Source organism: Styela clava, chromosome 6, assembly GCF_964204865.1.
Source record: "Styela clava chromosome 6, kaStyClav1.hap1.2, whole genome shotgun sequence".
NCBI lineage: Eukaryota > Metazoa > Chordata > Ascidiacea > Stolidobranchia > Styelidae > Styela > Styela clava.
This window is the reverse complement of record NC_135255.1, coordinates 13986137-14006962: the sequence shown is the minus strand read 5'-3', so window position 1 is coordinate 14006962 and position 20826 is coordinate 13986137. Positions and strand designations below refer to the sequence as shown.

The following is a 20826-nucleotide window of genomic DNA, read 5'->3' as shown; positions in this document are numbered from 1 at the left end:
CATTAGGGAAAAATATGAGCTAAGACGTATGTTTGTGAGCGCGCGATGCTGTAGTATGGTAAAAAAAACACGTTTTTCTACTTTTACATTGTGACGTCACGGACTCGGGGATTCGATTCGAGTCCTTGACCTATTACTCGGATTCGTCGAATCTCTGTAATGCCGGACTCGTCCCATCCCTAAAAAGATCACCACATTTAGGTCAAACTGTATAAAAACCTTCATGTCATACTCGTAATCCCCACCAAGAATCTGTTTCGAAAAGTCTATTTTATTCGCAAAATACAAATACAAGACGAAACCTAGATGATTTGACAAGACCGGGAAAATAAATATAAAGCCCTTAGGCTAATAAACACTGTTATCTCAATCCCAAGGGCTCCTTCATTGATGTTCCAGTGCTGACGGCCTCATGCTACAGACAAAAATTGATCGCAATTCAATCTCTTGCTTTCAAACTTTGTATCCAAGTTTCTTCTTTTCTTTTAGTTTTTTCCGAACAACTTCTATATTTCTGTCTTTCCAGTTACTTTTTCTTAATTTTATTGGTCTGTTGCCAACATATTTACCGTTCATTTCTCTCATAGCACGAATGAAATCATTTGGATCTTTGAAACTGACAAAACCATATCTGAATTAAATTAAATTTGCAGAAGTAATATAAAAGCATTTTGATGTTTTTTAAACAGTGACCAGATACATTTGAATAAATTAGTACCCACCCCTTTGATTTCTTTGAATTCCTTTCTCGAACTACTTTAGCTTTTTGAAAAGATGAATATTTATTAAAAACTCTCATTAAAACGTCATCTGTTACTTCATTGCCTAAATCTCCACAGAATAATCTGAAAATAATAAGAATACTATAATTAATCAACTTATATAATTCTTTCACAACAGCCATCGCAATATGAATCTATCACGATATTTATTTAAACTATAATCTGTTATATACCAGTCATACTGATACTACATAAACCTACTGTCTGAAAGATCATTTTACAATTGTGTGACAAAATCAGATCTTCTGTTTTTTTTCAGCATGTAAACACAAGTAATCTTTTGTTTAAACTTGCAAAAACATTGCTTAAATAAAAAGGTAATAAAATGAGAGTACCTGTAATCATTTGGATCCCATTCTTGTAATGTTGCATCTTCCCAGGATTGCCCAGCTGCTGTTCTTATAAACTTTTTTTTCTTTTGTACCTTTGCCATCGCTAAAAAATAATGTGGCTTTCAATAGGGATGGGCAATATAGAATACCGAATCCGGAGGATTCGAATCCCAAAGTATTCGAATCCAACGGGATCCGATAACAGGATTCGGTTTCCGGCGCCATGCGTCAATTTTTGTATTTCGGGTTTCTAATTTATCAATTATAGACGAGCGTCTGCTCGCAAAGAACCCGTAAATCGGTAAACATCAAACACTGTAATTTCAATCGGCATATTCAGGACAAGAAGTCGGCAATAGAACCTCACGGCGAGGACTCGTTATTGCATGATTTTTGCGTTTTCCTTCTTCGCTATCTAGCTAGCGTTATTTGTGCCGACTTACTGGTGATATTCCGATAATCTGAATGCAACAATCTTTAATTGTTTACAGACGTGCCTTGCCTCATTTTAAATTAAATGATTTTTCGCGACCTACGAGTTTTCCCAAAAAATGATGCACGTAAACCAAAAGCCAAGCGTTAAATGTTATAACATTACTCGCGATTAATTTAGATCAAATATTATTTACGAATAATTTTATTATAACATTTTCCGAAATACAAAGTTATATCGCAAAACGCGAACAACTGTCATATTTAAATTTCACTCTCAAAAGATCACATATTTTTCGGTCTGTTTCTATCGTTCAAGATAGACGCACGTTTGATCGAGTGTCTGTAGTATTTTAGTCGCCAATAAATTTTGAAAAAAGTTGCCGCATCTGGCGAAGATAGTGACGTATTGAATTTGAGTAGGGTCAAGTCTGGGTAGATAATGATATGTAACGATAATCATGGAAAATGAGTTCGTCTTTAGATGTTATTACTTAATAACTAAGTACGAAATCGCGTTTACGGGAACTTGGTTTTACGTGTCTTGCTCTCACAGAATAAAAGGTTGATTTTAATTGATAGTGGTTAAATTTAATATTATACGGCGCATAGGTTGCAGTGGCCACACGCTGGTTCAGCATCTAATTAATTCTCAGCGGGTATGTTTTGGTATACTTGGCAGACTTACATTAATAATGATTTAACGCCGTTTCATGTCTATTTTGTATCTAACCGCTTACTATTAAAGTGTGTAAAGCGTGTCTTAATATAGCATATCAGTATTTATTAGTATTTAGGGATTACATACATTTGGAACAATTGAAGGCAAAAATATCGAAATATTCCTAAATTTTATTGTCCTGGGAACTGCCTGTTTAGTATCAAATGAAATCCAACGTTCAGGACATTTCCAAATAGATAATACATTTATAGTAAGTAATACATTTGACATTTTTTAACATCTAAATCCAGCAATGTGGAAATTCCCACTATTTGAATAAGTATGAAAATAGAATAGGATTCGGTATTCTGGATTCGATTTAACTATTCTAGAATAGTAAATTATTCTACATTGCCCATCCCTAGCTCTCAACTTCGATGATATACACATACAAAAACTTGTAAACATCATACAATTGCAACAAGATTCAAGAACTTTAATTCTGTCCCTCTCCTTACAGTAACATGACGACACATTATACATTTGTGGCACTCAATCTATACGCTGAGAAATTCAAAGTTGAAATAATGCAGAATGCCACAAAGCTAAATACTGATAAAATCAAATCCATACCATCATATCCTGATGCTGCGGTTGCTTGACTGAATGGCATTGGTGGTGCAGGAATAGGCCCTGAAGTAGGGTTTTGCATTCTTGGAAATCCAAAATTACTAGGACCAGGTTTTGGCTCCGACATAACAGGCATAGTTTGAACAGGAGGAGGGATCTGCAATATTCATGAATAGTATTATTTGACTGTTACATTGGTGTTTTTCTTCAAGAAAACTCTGAACATCTTCAAAAATAAGAGGCGAAAGTAATGAGTCAGAGAAATGACTTGACAATCCGCATTGATCAGTCTTTTATCTCGCGAACAACCTCTAGCCCAGAGGTTGGCAATCTACAGCCCGCGGGTCGGAGTAATATAATACGAGCCGCGAGCCGCGTTGCTTCACTGAATCATAGTAACAAAACAGCCGTTTTGGCGATTTTATTCTTTTATTCTAACAGAACCTATTGTGAGACACGTGTAGACTAAATTATACTATAACCTAACAAGCATAAAATTCACAATTACTCGTTTAACGGGCCTATAATCTAATTAGGATTGGACAAGTGGCAACAAAGTTGATGTTAAGTGCGAAGGGTTCAATGGCGCCGAATATATGCAAATGGGATTTTTTGAGATGCAATGCAATGAGTAAATAAATCTATATTCCATTCGAGAGAGGTATCACTGCTTAATTTTTATTATAAAAAGTATCATCGGTTCGGTTTTAAACTTTCTAAAAATATGTGCGGCCCGCCAATGACTTGCAACCCTTAATTTTGGCCCACGAGCGACAAAAGGTTGCCGACCGCTGCTCTAGCCAGTAAATGTGAAATTATTGAAGAGGGTACATTCAAAGGTAGAAATTATCAAAAAAAAATGCAATTTATCAATATGTGCCATAAACAGGCATAAAAATATCAGTACTAAAAATTTAAAACTGAGATTATACTAAAAATATATAGAAATTTATACCACTTTAGGTTCTTCAGGCACTGAAGCTTTAGTTTCTATATTTTTCTCCTTAGAAGTGGTTTCACTTGATTCATGTTTTCTTTTCCTTTTAGCAACTTGTGGTGGTTTCATAATAATAGCTGGGGCGGCATATACCTTTGGCTGGGCAGTAATGACTGGGGGACTCGACATTTCAGGCCCAATAGACCTCATTCCTGGTGGAATCCCAGGACCAATCATGGGCATTGGCCTTGGGCCACTCATTGGCCCTGGTTCAAACATTGGTCCTGGCCCATGCATTGGTCCTGGCCCATGCATTGGCCCTGGTCCATGCATTGGCCCTGGTCCGTGCATTGGTATAGGCATAGGCCCTGGCATCATGTGGCCAGGTCCCATTCTTGGCATCGGTCTAGGACCCATCATTCTTGAATGGTGACCAGGCATTGGACCCGGTCCTCGCATCGGTCCAGGTCCACTCATAGGAATGTCATTGAATGGGCCTTTATCAGGTCCATTGTTGAAATAGGGCTGGTCATTGAAATTGTCACTTCTATTGAATTGGGGTGGCATAGGAGGATCCATTGATTGCATAAATGGTGGAGGTGGAATGTCTGGAACATTACTATCTGGTCCATCATTACCGAGTACTTCCTCCTCAAAACGAGCCATTTCCGCTTCAATTCCTGTGTTCGAACTCATTTTGACTGATTTGTGTGTAAGTACAACTGAGGATGCTGCAAACTGTGTTGACTATTATAAGATTTGATATGTACAGTATATAGCCAAAAAATATGATGAAGCTCCAAATAGAGAAATAACAGAATGAATGGTAAACAAAGCAAATAAAAGTATGAAAAAGTATTAATAAAATATAAAAACTTTGAAGACGCCTTTGAAGTACAAGTACCTATTGACAGACTGAAGTAACGTTAAGTCATCCAATATGTCTAAATCAATTTCTACATAACATAGTTAAATAGTGTATGTAAACAGTCAGGAATGGCAAAATTTGTTAGAATACGCTCGCTAGAAGTACGGTACGATAGTCTACCGTTACCGGGTACCGGTACACAAGACCATAGGGTGGTGTAGCCAGTCTGTGGACGATTTCATTCAAACTGCTATAAAACAAAAATCAATATTTCAAACCCATTAATTTTTTCACCGTAGGTGCATTGGCATTTATTCTACACGCTAAACCTCGAATTAACTTTCTACGACCAGGGGTTAAAACTATACAAACCACCAAAGTATGACACTCTGAGCACGTATTTGCAACCGAACGACCAGTGTGCGACCACGGATTTCAAGCCTTAAACAGCGTTTCTGCTGCGTCGAGACTAGGGCATACGTAGCCATGCGTGAAAAAAATTGGCTTCTAATTGCATTTCTGACCGTCATATATTTTAAGAACACGGTTATTTCAAACAAAACTTGTCAAATTATAAACGAGAATATCGGTTGGAAACCGAAGACTTATCGATCGATAGTTAGGGGATCCCCCAAAACAGAAACTGCAGTTTCGATTCATCCGCTCTTGTAACTTGCGCACTGCGCATCGCACACACACACTCGGCGGGTTTCAAAATTCTCTCGCTTTACAAAAATCTAGATCACTATATCAATAATTGATTGATAACTCGCTAATTATACGACATAATTCGCCCAAAATCAATAGGCTTCTGGTCCGAGATAAGATGAATGCACATGCAAAATCTGGAGCAGATTCAATCTCGCTTTCGTGAGATATCGCGTGCATCTAACAGACACACACAGACAAATACCTATCAATATACTTACCGATCTTAAGATCGATAAGTAACAAAGCACCGCATCACATCAATCAAACAGACAAAAACACGGTGGTCGCAAATTGGTAGACAAAGATATTATCGACGTATTGGAAATGCGCACCCCCCTATTCCCACTCCTTTAAATGTAGAAACGCGAAACTTTAAAGATGGTTAAATGAAACACAACTCTACCCACCTGCCAAGTTTCATCTTTTTATCTCTTATATTTGTATGGATTTTCAAGCTTTTTCAAAGGGACAATGGGTAGTTGGCGACATAGAAAAATGGTCCGTTTTTTTTCTTCGGTCGGGTTTTCGGTCGTAACTTTTTTGTTTGTGCCGCATTTTAGTGTGATTTCGCAGAGCTACGAGGGATAACTGGACGATAACGCCTGAGAAATATCGTCGCGGTTTGTTAATTTTTTGGGCAATAATTCAATCGATGAAGTTGATGGTCGCAAATAGGTCGTGGCCGCAAAGTGGGTAAGCCACCCTATTACTGTATTAACCTTTGTCATAAAGCAGTAAAGGTACAATCGTAGACTTCACACGTATAGTCTATCTATACAAACTTTGCAATACCGGTGCCGTAGGTACGGTACCGGTACCGTATTTATATTCCAAGCCTAAATCACAAGATCAGTAGATATCGACAGTTTAATTCGTAATTTCTGAATTGATTTTACTGTTTTAAGGTTACATTTACAATCAAACTCCATCCACAATAGTCTATGGGTGTAACTAATCACAAGACAAACACACCTTCAACTCGTAGGACTTTCTAAATAACCTCATGATACGGTAGCCTACTAGGCTGAAATATAAAAATGAAAATAGCCTTATCCAGTTATCGCTTCCCATTCCAATCTATCTGCGACTGCACGTAATCAGATTCACTTTGGCTCTGTAGTGCCACACGTGACAGAACAGACGTGAACATCTCAATGTCTGCAACTCTAAATTGTTGTTAATCTGTTACAATCCTGCGGTATTTTTTTGTTTAATAAACATTTTATGAATTTTATATTAGAACTTAATAGGAAACAATGAGAAAAAAAAAGATTGTATCGGCTAGCGCCGTGCATCATAGAAAAAAAAGGACTGGACGCCACGCCACTGGCATGTTTTGCATGTCACATACGTTACTTATGTAATATGTATGTGCGTTATCTGCTACAAATGTAATTTTACTGTTTTTTAATAGTTGTTCACCCTACCAGCAAAAGATTCACTTGGTATTTTGTGCAGTCTCTCCATCAGTCATCAATTATGGTGAAAGACAAAGAAGATCAAGTATCGAAGGTAAGGTGTCGCATAATTTTTATGCCAGGTAATTTAGATACAGCAATTCCATAGAAAATACATACGGTACCGGTACCTAATATACATACATGTAATACACATTAACTTCAAAATATTATTCAAATGATATCTTTTGTTGAGGGAACTATTTTTTATTGCAATATTGTACATAAAATTTTCGGGTCTCATGTAGTTTCGTACCTAACATACTTCTAGTGGGCGTAGCATGACAATTTTTTCACGTATCAATCCTAACCCCCACCTGACTGCACCATCCAAGACGCGCAAACGAGCACCCGAAATCGAACAGTTATTTCTCTCGTTTTCTCATCGCAACGATTCCAATAGGAGAGAGATCGATAATGTCAGTCAGTTCTTTATCGTCGGCGCCAATGCCATTTCGGGCGATTGTACGTATATTTAGCAAGCTATATGACGTGATTTTGATGTCGTAGTGACGTAATTTTTAGATGGCGTAGTCAGATGGGGGTTAGGATTGACATATAAAAAAATCGTTATGCTACGCCCCCCAGAAGTACGTTAGGTACGAAACTACACGAGACCCAAATTTTCCTATCTAGTCAAAAACGTTGAAGGTTTCAATTTCGGGAGTAATTTTCGCAACTATACCGGTACTTTTCACTTATGATTATTTAGTATTATGATATTTCATTTTAAATCGATTCTAATGAATAATAAAGTTATAAAGTTAGCATTCAACCTAACGTTAGATCCAAGAAAAATCACCTTCAAATAATAAGTTCAAAATAGAAAAATAATTTAATAATATTTTTCATATAATTGAACAGGGTGTACATATGTTAAATACCTCAATATCAATTTTCAAAAATGTACATAAATTTTCAGCTCAGTACTAAGCAAATAGTGAGTTGGTTTATTGCGTCCGGTCATGCATCTGGTGGGTTCAATGCAGAACGTGTCAACAATTCCATTGCTCTATTAAGAAGAGTTCCAGCTGCTCGATATGCCGTTCTACAGAGATTCACACAACTGTTTGAAGAAGCGACCAGAAATTGTATGGATCAACGCAATATGGATTATTCTGGATCAAGTAAGTATTTCTGTTATCTTAAAAATGTGAAACAAAATGTGAAAAGTTGCAACATCTTCAAAAAATTAGAACAGCTATATTCAGAATAAATATTTTCTGAGATTTTCTTTATTAAATAGAAAAGGATTTTCATATTTATCTATGCGAGAAGAAAAGATCAGACGGCTCACTCATATGGCATACCACGGCCTCTCGTCCGTTTATCAGCCCATGTCGGGTATGGGGTTAGTTTGCCAGTTATTTATTTTCAGATGCAGGGACTTGGATGCATGGCCGTTACTGACCAGCAGTCTACAGGAGTGGTGACTCCTCTACGGCCCATGGCCCATAGCTTGATGGGCCGCGGCCCCATCAGAAAAAATTCAATTATCTTAACAAAATTTTCAATTTTCACCAAATTGTCAATATTCAACCAAAAAAATATACTCCTGTAGTATGTGTACCAGGTTAGGGTTAGAACAAAAAAAATTCAGATTTTTTACATTATAGTTCTATTATGAGTTCGGGGACTGTCTGTGTTAGCCAAGTGAATAGTTTCTGTACACAACTTGATGGGCCGCGGCCCATAGCCTGATGGGCCGAGGCCCAATTCGATGGGCCGTGGCCCCGGCCCATGGGCCGTGGCCCCAGCCCATGGGCCGCAGAGGAGTCACCACTCCCCCTCCCAGCAGTTGCATGAACCACCCAACGGCAGTGAGGAGTCCAGCAACCCTCTTGCACATAATTATCCTACACAGGATTTGAACCTGCAGTGGAAAGCGTTTTTCTAATGTTCAGAATGATGCGCCACACCGCTGAGTTGGTGAAATAACTTTGTGGGTACATTTGGAATCTAATCTTGAATATTATATTTTATATCCTAGTTAATTGTGAGATCAAATTTCATGTTATAAAACAAAAAAATTTAATTGACGATATATATATTATTTTTTTATCTATTAAAAAATTTAACTTTTTTAGTGTATGGATTGAGTCATGAATTGAACACCAGCATTCAAATCGTTGCTCGTACATTGAATGAATTGTTGGAAAAGAACGGAAGAGCTTGGGCACCTATTTTATGCGAATGGTCAATAGAGTCGCTAGGTATAGTCAAATTTATATTTTAATCATACATATACAGTTACAATGGTATTGAACAGGTTATTTTTTATCTAAAGAAAATCTAAATTTCTCAATCTGTGGTCATCTGAAATCAAGACTATGTAGACAAGACTGTAGACCCTATTGTTTAAAAGATTGTTGGGCTCGTTTCATCTTTCTAGCTGAATATTCTTTGGATAATGATTTTGTATTCCCACCATATAGTTTCTGATGGTATGCAATTGTCTTTTTACTTCTTAATTCATCTTCTACGGCCTTCTATTTTTTCATATAACCTGTTATTTTATTTCAGGTCAAATAAGTAGTTGTTTCAAGAAAGGAACTTCTATTGCGTCATCTTCTGGTCATTCTAACAATCAACTAAATGAACATATGAAATTCTGGACACAATCATTCCCTACAAGAATGCTCATGAATTTATACAGATATTGTTTAAAAACATTGTAAGTGGAAAGAAATAAAGAATAGGATTTTGTATCATATGGAACCTTGAACTGGCTATTTTTTGCTTATCAAAGCTTATATTTTGATAGTTTGGAGTTCTTTTATAGGTTTCTCTTCAGGTTTTTCTATTTTTTCGGTTAAATTACCACTCGTTTTTTTTGTTTTAGAATTGATCAAGGCACTGAGACTTGCATGGATTCACTTCTTATTACTTCTGCTCATCATGCTCCGAATTTTGACTGGGTCGTTGCAGATATTGGAAATTCGTTTCCATCAGAAATTATTAACAGAGTTTTACGAACTGGATTTAAAGATTTTGTAGCGCAGCAATGGGGTCAGTATCACATCAGTAAATTGCACATAAAATTGATCATCTTCATGGCATTCTAAAACATAGATTACATGGTTATTTGAGACCTCAGAATGAGAAGCATGTTGAAAATGTTTGAGTAACGAAGTCATTCTATAATAGGTTGAATGCAATTTATCCAACTATCGTAAATAGGCAAGTACTGCATGCAGACGATAAGGTGATATATTATAAATGAAATATTTGGATATCATCATAAAGTATTCGAGCAATTTTATATGTGCTGTCTGTGTGTCCTGGTTTTGGCTGAATTACAATTTCATCCATAGTTACGAGCTACTCAATAAGTTTTTTGGAGAAATATTATTTTTTTCTTTTTTGAAATATATCATTCAGGTCAGCAACAGATGGATGAAGATCAATCTAAAATGAAATCAGTTGTTCGGATATTGGAACATTTATCAAGTAGACATAGTGATAGAGTGCAAAAAGCAATGATCGGTCTGTACCAGGTATTGCATCTAACATATTTGTCCTACACCATTTCATCCTAATTGATTTTACAATAATACATCATGAAATACTCCATATATTATATCTCGTTGGTGAGCGTGCATACACTTACTTGGAAGTGAAATACACATGAAGATTCATTTTTAATTGAATTTCGAGTGGAAGTGGTGACTCCTCTTCGACCCATGGGCCGGGGCCACGGCCCATCAAATTGGGCCTCGGCTCATCAGGCTATGGGCCGCGGCCCATCAAGTTGTGTAAAGAAACTATTCACTTGGCTAACACAGACAGTCCCCAAACTCATAATAGAACTATAATGTAAAAAATCTGAACAAAATTTTGCCCTAACCCTAACCTGGTACACATACTACAGGAATTTATTTTTTGGTTCGAATATTGACAATTTTGTGAAAATTGAAAATTTTGGTAAGATAATTGAATTTTTCCTGACGGGGCCGCGGCCCATAGCTTGATGGGCCACGGCCCATGTGGCCCAATTAGAGGGGCCGTGGCCCCGGCCCATGGGTCGTAGAGGAGTCACCACCCCTGTAGTGAATTTCTCTCTCCATGGTCTCATTCTATGTTTCACTGCAATCTTGAGACTAATGCAACAAGCAATTTTATTGTGTAAACAATGTCATATTTCATTTACCAGACTCCCTCGACAAATGATGGTACCGGACAAATAAAAGCGATTCTGTATATTATGCAGTTGTTATCTGATTCTCCATTACTGATAAGAGTATCAACAAAACCTTTCATAGATGTCTGTAAGTGGTTCCTAATCAAAGTTCATGTGTCTTTTGTTCAAAAATGTGCCCTGGATACAATCGTCAGTTATGTTACTACTTTCAGTACATGAAGCGGTTTTCCACAACCTTTTTTTATTGATTTATTCCATTGAACTTATCTCAATGTAGTGCATAGTTGACATGAAGCCACCACACCTGTATTTTGACGTCTCAATTATTGGTAGTTTGTACACCAACTTTCATTGAATATTATTTCTATTCAACTGCTTCCTTATTTTCAGTGGATGATGCAAATCTAAACACTCTTCACACTCAGTTTTGCAAGTTACCCAATTATGAGACTAAATTGAATGCGTAAGTATCAATTTTTCAGTCCAGAGTTATAGCTGAATGGGATTTCTTTTATTTGAAAAAATTGATAGCTAATGGATTTGATAGAATGCAATTTCCTCAAAATGCATGATATTTGCCTATGCAACCATTCCAATCTCCTTGACTATATTTAAAGATTAATATCCATATTCCTAATTTTTATCACATTTCAGTTATTTATCTTATTTATGCTTATTTACGGTAGTACTAGAAGAAAATAACAAAAAAGTGAAGAGGGAACTAAAGGCCTTGGGAAAGTTTTGTACATCGCTACTATACCTATTTTCTCACCCAAATTATCACCCATTTTGTCTTACTAATTTGTTGTTAATTAGTAATTGTTATTATTGCTTACCATTTGCTTCGCCCAACTTATTGTATTTGGTTTAATGAAGATAATTTCATATTTATCTGTTGTAATTTTTGTATATTTTCACAGGGTTTCAAGTCTTGCTGTTCATCTTATATGTCAATCATCTGTCGAATCATTTCGATTAATCCAATTTCTTTTGAAAGCTTCTGATTCAAATTCGAATTCCAGACAATCAAAGCCTCTTGATAAAGCATTGCGCGATATTTTTTGTCAGTTGATGGTGAGTGATAAAACTTTCTGCCTGTTTCTTTGTTTGAATACAAATAGTTAAGTTGTTTGAGGTTGGAATAGATATAGACTAATGATATTACTGTTTGTGTTTTACTGAATGACTAGAGAAAAGCCTTAGATGGAATTTCTACAATTCATCTTCAAATGGGCTGATACTAAAATTTCGAAGATTAAGATACTTTCTGAGCTGCTTTTCCAGCAGTTCGGATCCCAAGATGTTTAAAAATCAAAATTATATGTCTTCATATTCTCCCCAAATTTTTTTTTCATGTGGCTTCTGGTTAAGCACTCAAGATTACATTATGATGTCTGCATGTTTTTGACACTCAAATAGCATTTTATGGCTACTTTCCATTGTATTTCGGTAAATTTGGTTTTCCATTTTTTATAGACGTCACTTCTGCAAGATCTTCTAAAAATTGCAATGAGAAAACGTGTTGTTGGAGAGAAAGAAAACGGTGTTGTTGCTGAATTGAAAACAAACTATTCCAAGTTATGTGATGAAATATTGAAAACTAAACTTGCTGAAAGGTGGGTTTATTTGGTTGATGTACAAAAAAAATCACAATTTTGGTGATTTTGACAGATGGAACTCAAATCCATTTTTTTTCTTTTCGATTTTTTTCAGTGGATAGTCTTAAAGATCACTTGTGCTCACATTTTTCAATGTTTTTCCCTTAGTTTTTTATATATTACATTATGTTTTCAGACGAAACTGGATTCTAACTCTTCTGAAGATAATCTCAATCCGTGGTTGTTGTTGTTCTGTATTTTGTAGATTATTATGCGAGATATCAGCACAGTGCGATATTGCTGTATTTCTGAATTTATATTCTTTCATCAGCGGTGTAATTCCAGGTAATAAATACTAATTTCTCTGAGTTCCATATGGGCAAATTTATGACACACAAAAACTTGATGTTTTTGCATGATTGTGGTGCGAAAAATGACATGAATTGAATGAGTTTATAAAGCCATAAGTGGTTTTTCTAATTCTAAAATAATTTATTTTTTAAGGACTTCTGGAGCAAATATTGGAATTCAGTTTTTCAATGATATCTGATGGTAGACTAACAAGAAAACAGATTAAGAATATGATGACAAACTTGTGGAGATTATTGTCTAGGAATGTTGATATTCCAGGGTCATATGATTTGCAACATAAGTGAGTAAAGTTGTTGTACTAAGGTGCAATATCAAGTACTGTGGGATTAAAATATTGGCCGCGTCTGTTTTGATTCCGGGTCCGTTAATCAAGTATCTATCAAATAAGAAGGCAATCCAATTGAGACAATGAAAGAGCCAAGCATTATAAGAACTGAAATTTAGCATACAGTTCTCCAAGATTTAAAAACAAGGACACAGGCATGCACACAATATTGTAATACTCCAGCATTCTTTGTCTATCTGTAACCATAATCAATGTTTTGTTATTGCTTATTGCAAAATTCTCGAGTCGGGTTCAAAATAATTAATTACTGAATTTGGTGAAGGTAATCAATCCAAGTGCATAAGTTGGAAATTAATGTTGATACGTTTATAAGCAAATAGTATTGACTTTTACGTAATCTTATACTTAAACCTATTTTTAGGCTTCACAAATCTTTATGGAATCATATTAAACATCTTCGAACTTTAATATCAAACAGCAATCCTTGCAATGAATCGGCATCAATATCAGTGGATATATTAGCAATTCTTCTCACTGCTCCTGTGGCTCTTGCACTTGATATATCTCATTATTCAATGTGTATGAGCTTAGGATCTTATTTCTTTAGACTACTACATTATGGTATGTTATTTTGTGTTATTGTCAGACATGTTTTTGGTTTAAGTTTTACCTAAAATAATTTTTTACAATTTTGTGGTGATTACTTATGTGACAATATTCAAATATATGCCATTTTCTACTCCATGACCCAAGGGTGGGCACTTAGACTGGTGGGCCATGTAAGTTTGCAGTTACATTTTATGAATAATGTTTACAGTGTTACAAAAGCAACAGTGGAAAACAATAAATCTTGTGATCAAAACTAAATTTAACCACAATCCCATCAAATTTCAGTTTGGGTGTGGCAGCATCAGGCGGGCCAGATTTTTCCCGCGGGCCATACCTTGCCCATGTCTGCCATAACCCTTAACCATGCTTTTTCTGTAAAACAAGTTCAAAATTTTCTGAAATTACTTCCAAGAATATTCAAGGCAATGTCTCAATGTGATAAGTTGTTCAACTGTAAGGAACTAGGAATAAAGACCAAAATTGCATTTATTATTGACTCTTCAAAATGATATTTATTTATGATTTTGCAGTTTAATGGGAGGGAGAAAACCCAGTCAATATCCTGATAATATCAAGAATTTTGATGAATTCTTGGATGTCTTGTTTTACATTTTCAATGTTTCTACATATTTTATTTTTTTCTTATTGTGATTCAGGGAGAGTCAACAATGATGCCTCCATGATCAGTTGTAGAAAAGCACTTGTTCATTTATCTCAGTCACCTGATACATTCACCATTGTGTGTCAGTTCATCTTGGAAAACTCTGTTACCCAAGTGGGTTATTTATTGTGTTTTCAATCAGGATTCAGCGGCGGCACCCTAGGGTTCCGCAAGATTTCATTTAAATTTGAGGACCTGTATTGTTTAATATATTTGTATAGTATCAACTACCTATTAGATTTGCGACTATTACTAAACTCGCTATGCTTTCAGATCATTTTGTTTCGCCAGAATTAGGTTTGCTTTCTTCGAGCCTCTGGAATGTCTGATAAGGGTTCCGCTCCACCAAAAAGGTTGAAAATCACCGATGTATTTAGTACAATATTCACAAAACTAATGTGAAATGTGTTTCCTACAACGGCAAATGCGCAAACTTTTTTATAAAGTGTTTTTCTCTTAAATTAGAACGAAACTCTTTTTGTCTAATTCTGCACAGACAAGTCCAACATACCCACTACTTGGCCATTAAAATAGTGCACAAACCCAGATAGGATTGAAAATAAATGATATATAAATAATATGCACTCACTACAAATGATTACACTGTCACCCATGTACTTATACCCAAGACTGTCAGATAAAATATTTACAAAAAGAAAGCTGGTCAATTATTAAAAATTATTCAAAAATTACTTTTCAGGCAAATGCAATTTTATTTGGACGTCGAACAGAAGAAGTAAAAGATGAGGATGGTGCTCCAAAAACAAATCATCTATGTTCTGAACAAAGAGTATCTCTGCTATCACAACATAGATCACAAGTTGCATCATCATCTGTGGTTGGTTTTACTCCTGTTGTTGTGGAAGCAGGACTGATAGGAAGTGGACCAAAGAAGAAAAAGTCCTGTCCGCTTTCAAAGGTTGGTCTTATAATTATATTAGTGATATTTCATTTATTTATTTTTTTGTAACATAATATATTGCAGTACATTCTGCTCCCTTTTCACTAAATGTGAGTGAATAGCTCAGAAGTAGTGGTGTTGTATATAAATATAGGAACCCCTAACTTTTGTATGAATATGAACTAATTCTGCATTGATCTATTGCAACTAGAGTAAAACTGAGAGAGTACAAGCAGTTTTTGACATCTTTCAAAGATTTAAATAAAAATGTAGCGTCAGAGTCTCAAAAGACGTTCAAATGATGTTAGCACTGGTTTTTTAGTTTCGCTCGGAAAATAATTTGCACATTTTATTATTCCAGTCTGCACAAGTTACAAACAATGAATGTATTTCTCTTCTTCTGCATCGATGTTGTTGCAAGACAGGAAGCAGTGGATCTGCTGAGGGAGGAGTTATACATGATACTCCAGCGATGTTTGATGAAGACAAACTCGTAGTTTTAGGTTCAAAACTACTTGAAGCTGTTACTTCATGTTATCCAGGATCTCTTCTTCATGCAGATACAGCGTGGCCTGATTCTACCTTTAGAAAATATACAGTTGAGAGGTGGGAATACGATATTATCGAAAATAGAAATTGAATGCCTTTTCACATTTTGTCACAAATACAGACATTATTTTTTGTCCTTCAAGCAAGTAAGAATGTTTTTCTTTAAATGAAAGAATATGTTGCGAACAATCTATATATATGCTGAATGAAATATACTAGACAACAATTCCAGGCTGCTTTTAGGAGTTTGAAATAATAAATTTGTAAAAAATTATTAGCTAAATCATCGAATAATTTGTTCAAACAAATTCGGAACGAATGACAGTAGTTTGTTAAAAGTGAGGTATAGCTTTTTGGCATAAACCATCATGTTAAGCTAGTATTAAATTAAACTGAATTTAGTTAGGTTTTCACTTAACACACATGTTTAGCTTCATATCATGTTTGTTAATTTAAAAAATTTGTTCTTATTTTGTTTTTTTTCTACATACCATTACTTGGAAAATTTAAATATTTTATCTCAAATTTTTCTTTTTTTTGTAATTCACACTGCCACATTCATTTTAGCTTTGTGTTTTTTCTTCAAGTATAGACGAGCTAGAGATATAGTCATGACCAATGGTTTTCTCTTTTAGGGATCTTCATATCTTTACATTTCTTGATGAGCATCCATTTGCTTGGAACATTTTGAATTTACTCGCAAATAGTCCTAAAGCTCTTTGGAGATGTTCACTACTGTTGCGTTCAATATCTGGTGCATTACTTAATCACTGGGAATCATCCCGGGATGAGAGAGCTACTACATCGGAATACCATCTCCGGCATTCAATCAAGGTTATTGAAGTATTGGAAAAGGTTTGTATTTCGTAATACTAAATCTTGTCTTCAAATTCCACAATGATAGGTTGATTGTAAATTTCATATGCTCTTTGTACAAGAATCTGCCTGAGATATAATTTTATATTTCTGGGGGACTAATCTATTCTGATTTGGCGTTGCCCGCCCAATGTTCTATACTGTGGGCGAGGTTGTGAGCATGGGATTTGAACCTGCGATGCGATGCCATCATGGTCTAGTTTAAATGCTCATTCACTTGGCAACCCTGCTCACCAACTTCTGTCGCAACACAAACCAGGAAAACGCTATTTTATAGTATTTTAGTCAATTTTGTCCACCAATGCTTGTGTTAATTATAATGATGAATGTTGTCTTTGTTCGTTTTCTAGGGCCAACTGCTACCAGAACCACTTTGCTTTATTGGAGAGTTATTCGGAATGTTGTCACCTTATGAAGTATTTCTTTTGATGTCAGACGTGTGGAAATTCATAAATGTGAGTTTACACTAATACCTCGTTGGTGCATACTCAGTCTAGAAGAAATTATCTTCAAATCAAAAGCAAATGTGTTGCAAATCTTATTAATAATGTGATTCGAAATTTATGTGCAAAAGTAACAAGAGTTACCTCACTTTCGCATGTTTATCATATTCGTTTTAAAAAGACAATCAAGCAAACACTCAGGCTTTCTAGAGCAACTTTCATTTTAACTAATATCTTTTTCCAGCAACACCCACTGCCTCAAAATCCGGTCTACAATTCTACAAGAAAACGTCAGTTCCAATCGGAAGGTGCACCAATCCAACCATATCTGGTCACAATTCATTCCATACTTCATGCTAATATAACAAGAATGGGCCACATGTATTCCAGGTACATTGGCAAGCAAGGCTTGATATAATTTGTGGCAAATATTTCACTGCTAAATTCTGCAATACATTGGTGTTCAAATAACAACCTTAATTCAGATCTCAGACCATGAAATTTGTGTTTATGAAAGTTCGTTAACTAGTGCAGTACAGGGTACTTTCAGGCCACTGAGAAGTATTGACAATTAACCAACTCTAGGTATGCTAGGTAACCAACTCAACAGCTAGGTACGCTATTATACCTCAGGTGGCAGTTTCTATAGTACTCTGACGAGAAGTGACCAGTAATCAATATTGTTGAATATAAGAATTTAGAAAGAATAGCTTTATTTGATATTTGTCGTTTGATATCTCTTGATCAGATATAAAGCCCTGTTATACTGGAGACAAAAACCAATTGTTCCCAAACTTTTTCAGTAAATTCATCCCTTTGCCTGTTTCAAAACTCATTATTTCGTACTCGCCATGCATCGGTACTACTTTATTTATCAATATGTTTGTTTCCTGCCTAGTTATGCCAACGTATTTGTACATATTAAATAGTGAACAAGGCTCTCCCGGGGGTATGTGTTCCAACATGGCTCCTACCTTACATGGAGTTGTGTAAAGGAATGGAAGTCTATGAGCAGGGTGTATATATTCATTTCACTTTGCTAACACAAACTGCCCCCAAACTCGTAACAGAGCTAAAAGGATAAAAATTGGAGTCAAAATATGGCCTGACCCTAACCTGGCACACATGCATGCATGATGACTAAGAAAATACCAAGCAAAATTATTTTCCGGTTGGAAAGTTGGGATGTTTTAACAATTAATTACCGGTACTTCTTTGGACGTGTCATATCTGACATTTTGCCTGGGCATGTCCTGCTGAATTCAATATAATTAATATACTTATTTTCTAGGTTTGTTCCAGCCAAGCCTCAACAAGTGTGACAACTCACCAAATATGGAACCGATTTATTACATTTTTTTACAATAAAAGTGCTAAACAGAAAAAAAAAGAATATTGTGCTTTACAGAAAGAACAAGGTTGCAAGACATCAAGCGTGCAAGACATGTCATGCCTATGGGCAATGAATTTGAATGAACGAACACACACACACACACACATATGTAATGAAACAATTCAATAAGGAACATATTTTCGGAGGTCAATTCCACACATCAGAGGTAGCTCGCTCCCTTTAGCTTAATAACCCCGGGCAGGTGCTAGTTTCAGGACCAAATGATCCTATTATGAAATAAATCACCTTGAAAAAAAAAATAGTTAGATATCGAAGAGCTGTAGGCCCCCAATAAGGGAGAGCAAAGGTAATGATCATGTGAAATGAGCAGAAAAATAAACAAAAAACGTGCAAGTTAAGTATTGTTCAGATGGTGGCAGTGGTTAACAAGAGAAATATTCTGCCTTGCTGTAGTTCACACTATCTGAACCATACCGTGGTAATAAAGAAAGATAAAAAAAAAATACTCAAAGCTGAAATTATTAAATAACATTAATATTCCTTTAATGCAGTTCCCCTGCAACTAGGACAATGTGAGCTATCCATGAGATGTATCACTTTTGGATGACGCTGACATATTTTTCTCATGCGACCTGAAAAAAGAGATGTATATATTTGCTAAATAGCAGGAACAAAACACAAAATTTTACACAATTCATTATACTAACATATGATTGTATTCCACAGACACCACAGTATATAAGGGTTCATGTCTGAATAAAGCAAAACAAAACAATAATGGTTCTAAAAATAATAGTTGTTTATTAATAGGTGTTCGAAATGATAACAATTTCCTACCAAGAAAGTTATTGAACTTTTGTAAATTGTTAGATTTGAACTAATCGGTACAGTACAAGAAAGTCTTAATATCACCTGTGAATATGTGCCCACATTTCAAACAGAAAACTGCAGAGACAGGCCTGTCACAGTTACAAATTAGACTTGAGCTATCCTCATTATCTGCAGTCTTCTGTATCAAGTTTTGGTTGTAATCCAACTTTGGCAAATCATCTGGAATTTTAATAAACATAAATTTTTAGATTAAAATAATACTACAGAAATATGTAAAAAAGTTCGAATCTGGGGGGATGATCGATCAAAAGAAAGGATACTCACAAATGTCGGGTATGGGATTAGCCAGTTATTTGTTTCAGATGCATGTACTTGATGAGATGGGATTATATGGTTAAGCATGCTGCCTTATTTTTACAAACTGTCCTAATGTAAATGTCCTACTTCGGTACTTATACCCTCAAGCTGTACATATATAATCCTATCTTAACTGGGGCAAAAATATAAAAGTTGGGATAGAATTACTTCCATCTTGCCAATAACAGATTGTTTTACATTGTTAGCTTAGTATTACAGTGTCAAGAAGCAAAACAGGATGGATCAATTCACCTATTTTCTTATATAGAATTTGAATGCAATACATTAGTGTGATATGGCTTACACCACACCCAACTTCCAGCTCAGTTTCATGGTAAGATGGTAGTCAAATTTTGACAAAAAGTAGCGGATGAATAAAAATTGAATCAACTTGCAGCAATAACTGCATAAAGTTTTACACAAAATAAATATTTAGTACTGTAACCCAACCAGAGGCCTACCTGCACACGGTAATATTGGAAGGGTACAGTTAAAGTTAACAACGGTACAGTAAAAAGCCATGATTATTTTCAGAATCTTGAATCTATACGGTACAACGTTAGAAATTATAACTGTATACCGGTACGGTACTCACCACAAACATTCGCAGATATATTTTCTGTCTCACAGTCGCCGCTCATTAAAGGATTCTTAAATCTGATTGCCATCCTTGAAGAAACTTTTGCGCACATACTACGCGGTAACGTACGGTAACGCCTTACTTCGAGAGGGTAACGCAGGATGAATTCAAAGGAAGATAACTACAGAACTGAGCGAGACGAAACAAACGCGACCCAGTTTTCATCACTCCCGCATCTTCGTTTTGTTAAAGGAAGTTCCTCATAATAAAAGGTTTGTGTTTGATTTTTAAATATATTGTACAATGAATATTCAAATACGCTAACGAATATTTTACGAATATTCGTTTGTCTCATTTTATAATTATTTTAGTCTATAAATATGTTAGTGTCATATAAAAATGTTATTAATTAAATAAACCCTAGTCTCTTTAATTAAACGCTTTAAAATCTGTTATCG

The 20826-nt window shown here is 35.5% G+C and overlaps 3 protein-coding genes across 3 annotated transcripts; 1 reads left to right on the top strand and 2 right to left on the bottom strand.

Moving 5' to 3' along the window:
- Window positions 1-251: 251 nt before the first annotated feature.
- Window positions 252-4585, bottom strand: LOC120330858 (uncharacterized). Its single transcript, XM_039397819.2, has 5 exons — window positions 3793-4585; window positions 2841-2994; window positions 1118-1217; window positions 723-845; window positions 252-631 (listed from the first exon to the last, which is right to left on the bottom strand). The coding sequence occupies exons 1-5, from the start codon at window positions 4468-4470 to the stop codon at window positions 454-456; spliced, it is 1233 nt and encodes a 410-aa protein (XP_039253753.2). The 5' UTR covers window positions 4471-4585; the 3' UTR covers window positions 252-453.
- A 2025-nt stretch (window positions 4586-6610) lies between these two features.
- LOC120330857 (integrator complex subunit 5-like) lies at window positions 6611-19047 on the top strand. The gene is made up of 20 exons (XM_039397818.2): window positions 6611-6865; window positions 7733-7937; window positions 8898-9023; window positions 9334-9484; window positions 9653-9819; window positions 10192-10307; window positions 10964-11078; window positions 11342-11414; window positions 11872-12025; window positions 12428-12567; window positions 12746-12894; window positions 13054-13201; window positions 13629-13828; window positions 14473-14591; window positions 15178-15396; window positions 15740-15984; window positions 16563-16782; window positions 17154-17258; window positions 17491-17636; window positions 18538-19047. Exons 1-20 carry the CDS (start codon window positions 6833-6835, stop codon window positions 18566-18568), a joined length of 2862 nt encoding a protein of 953 aa, XP_039253752.2. The 5' UTR covers window positions 6611-6832; the 3' UTR covers window positions 18569-19047.
- On the bottom strand, window positions 18578-20591 carry LOC120330859 (uncharacterized). Its single transcript, XM_039397820.2, has 3 exons — window positions 20384-20591; window positions 19513-19650; window positions 18578-19232 (listed from the first exon to the last, which is right to left on the bottom strand). The coding sequence occupies exons 1-3, from the start codon at window positions 20478-20480 to the stop codon at window positions 19132-19134; spliced, it is 336 nt and encodes a 111-aa protein (XP_039253754.1). The 5' UTR covers window positions 20481-20591; the 3' UTR covers window positions 18578-19131.
- Between the last annotated feature and the right edge of the window lie 235 nt (window positions 20592-20826).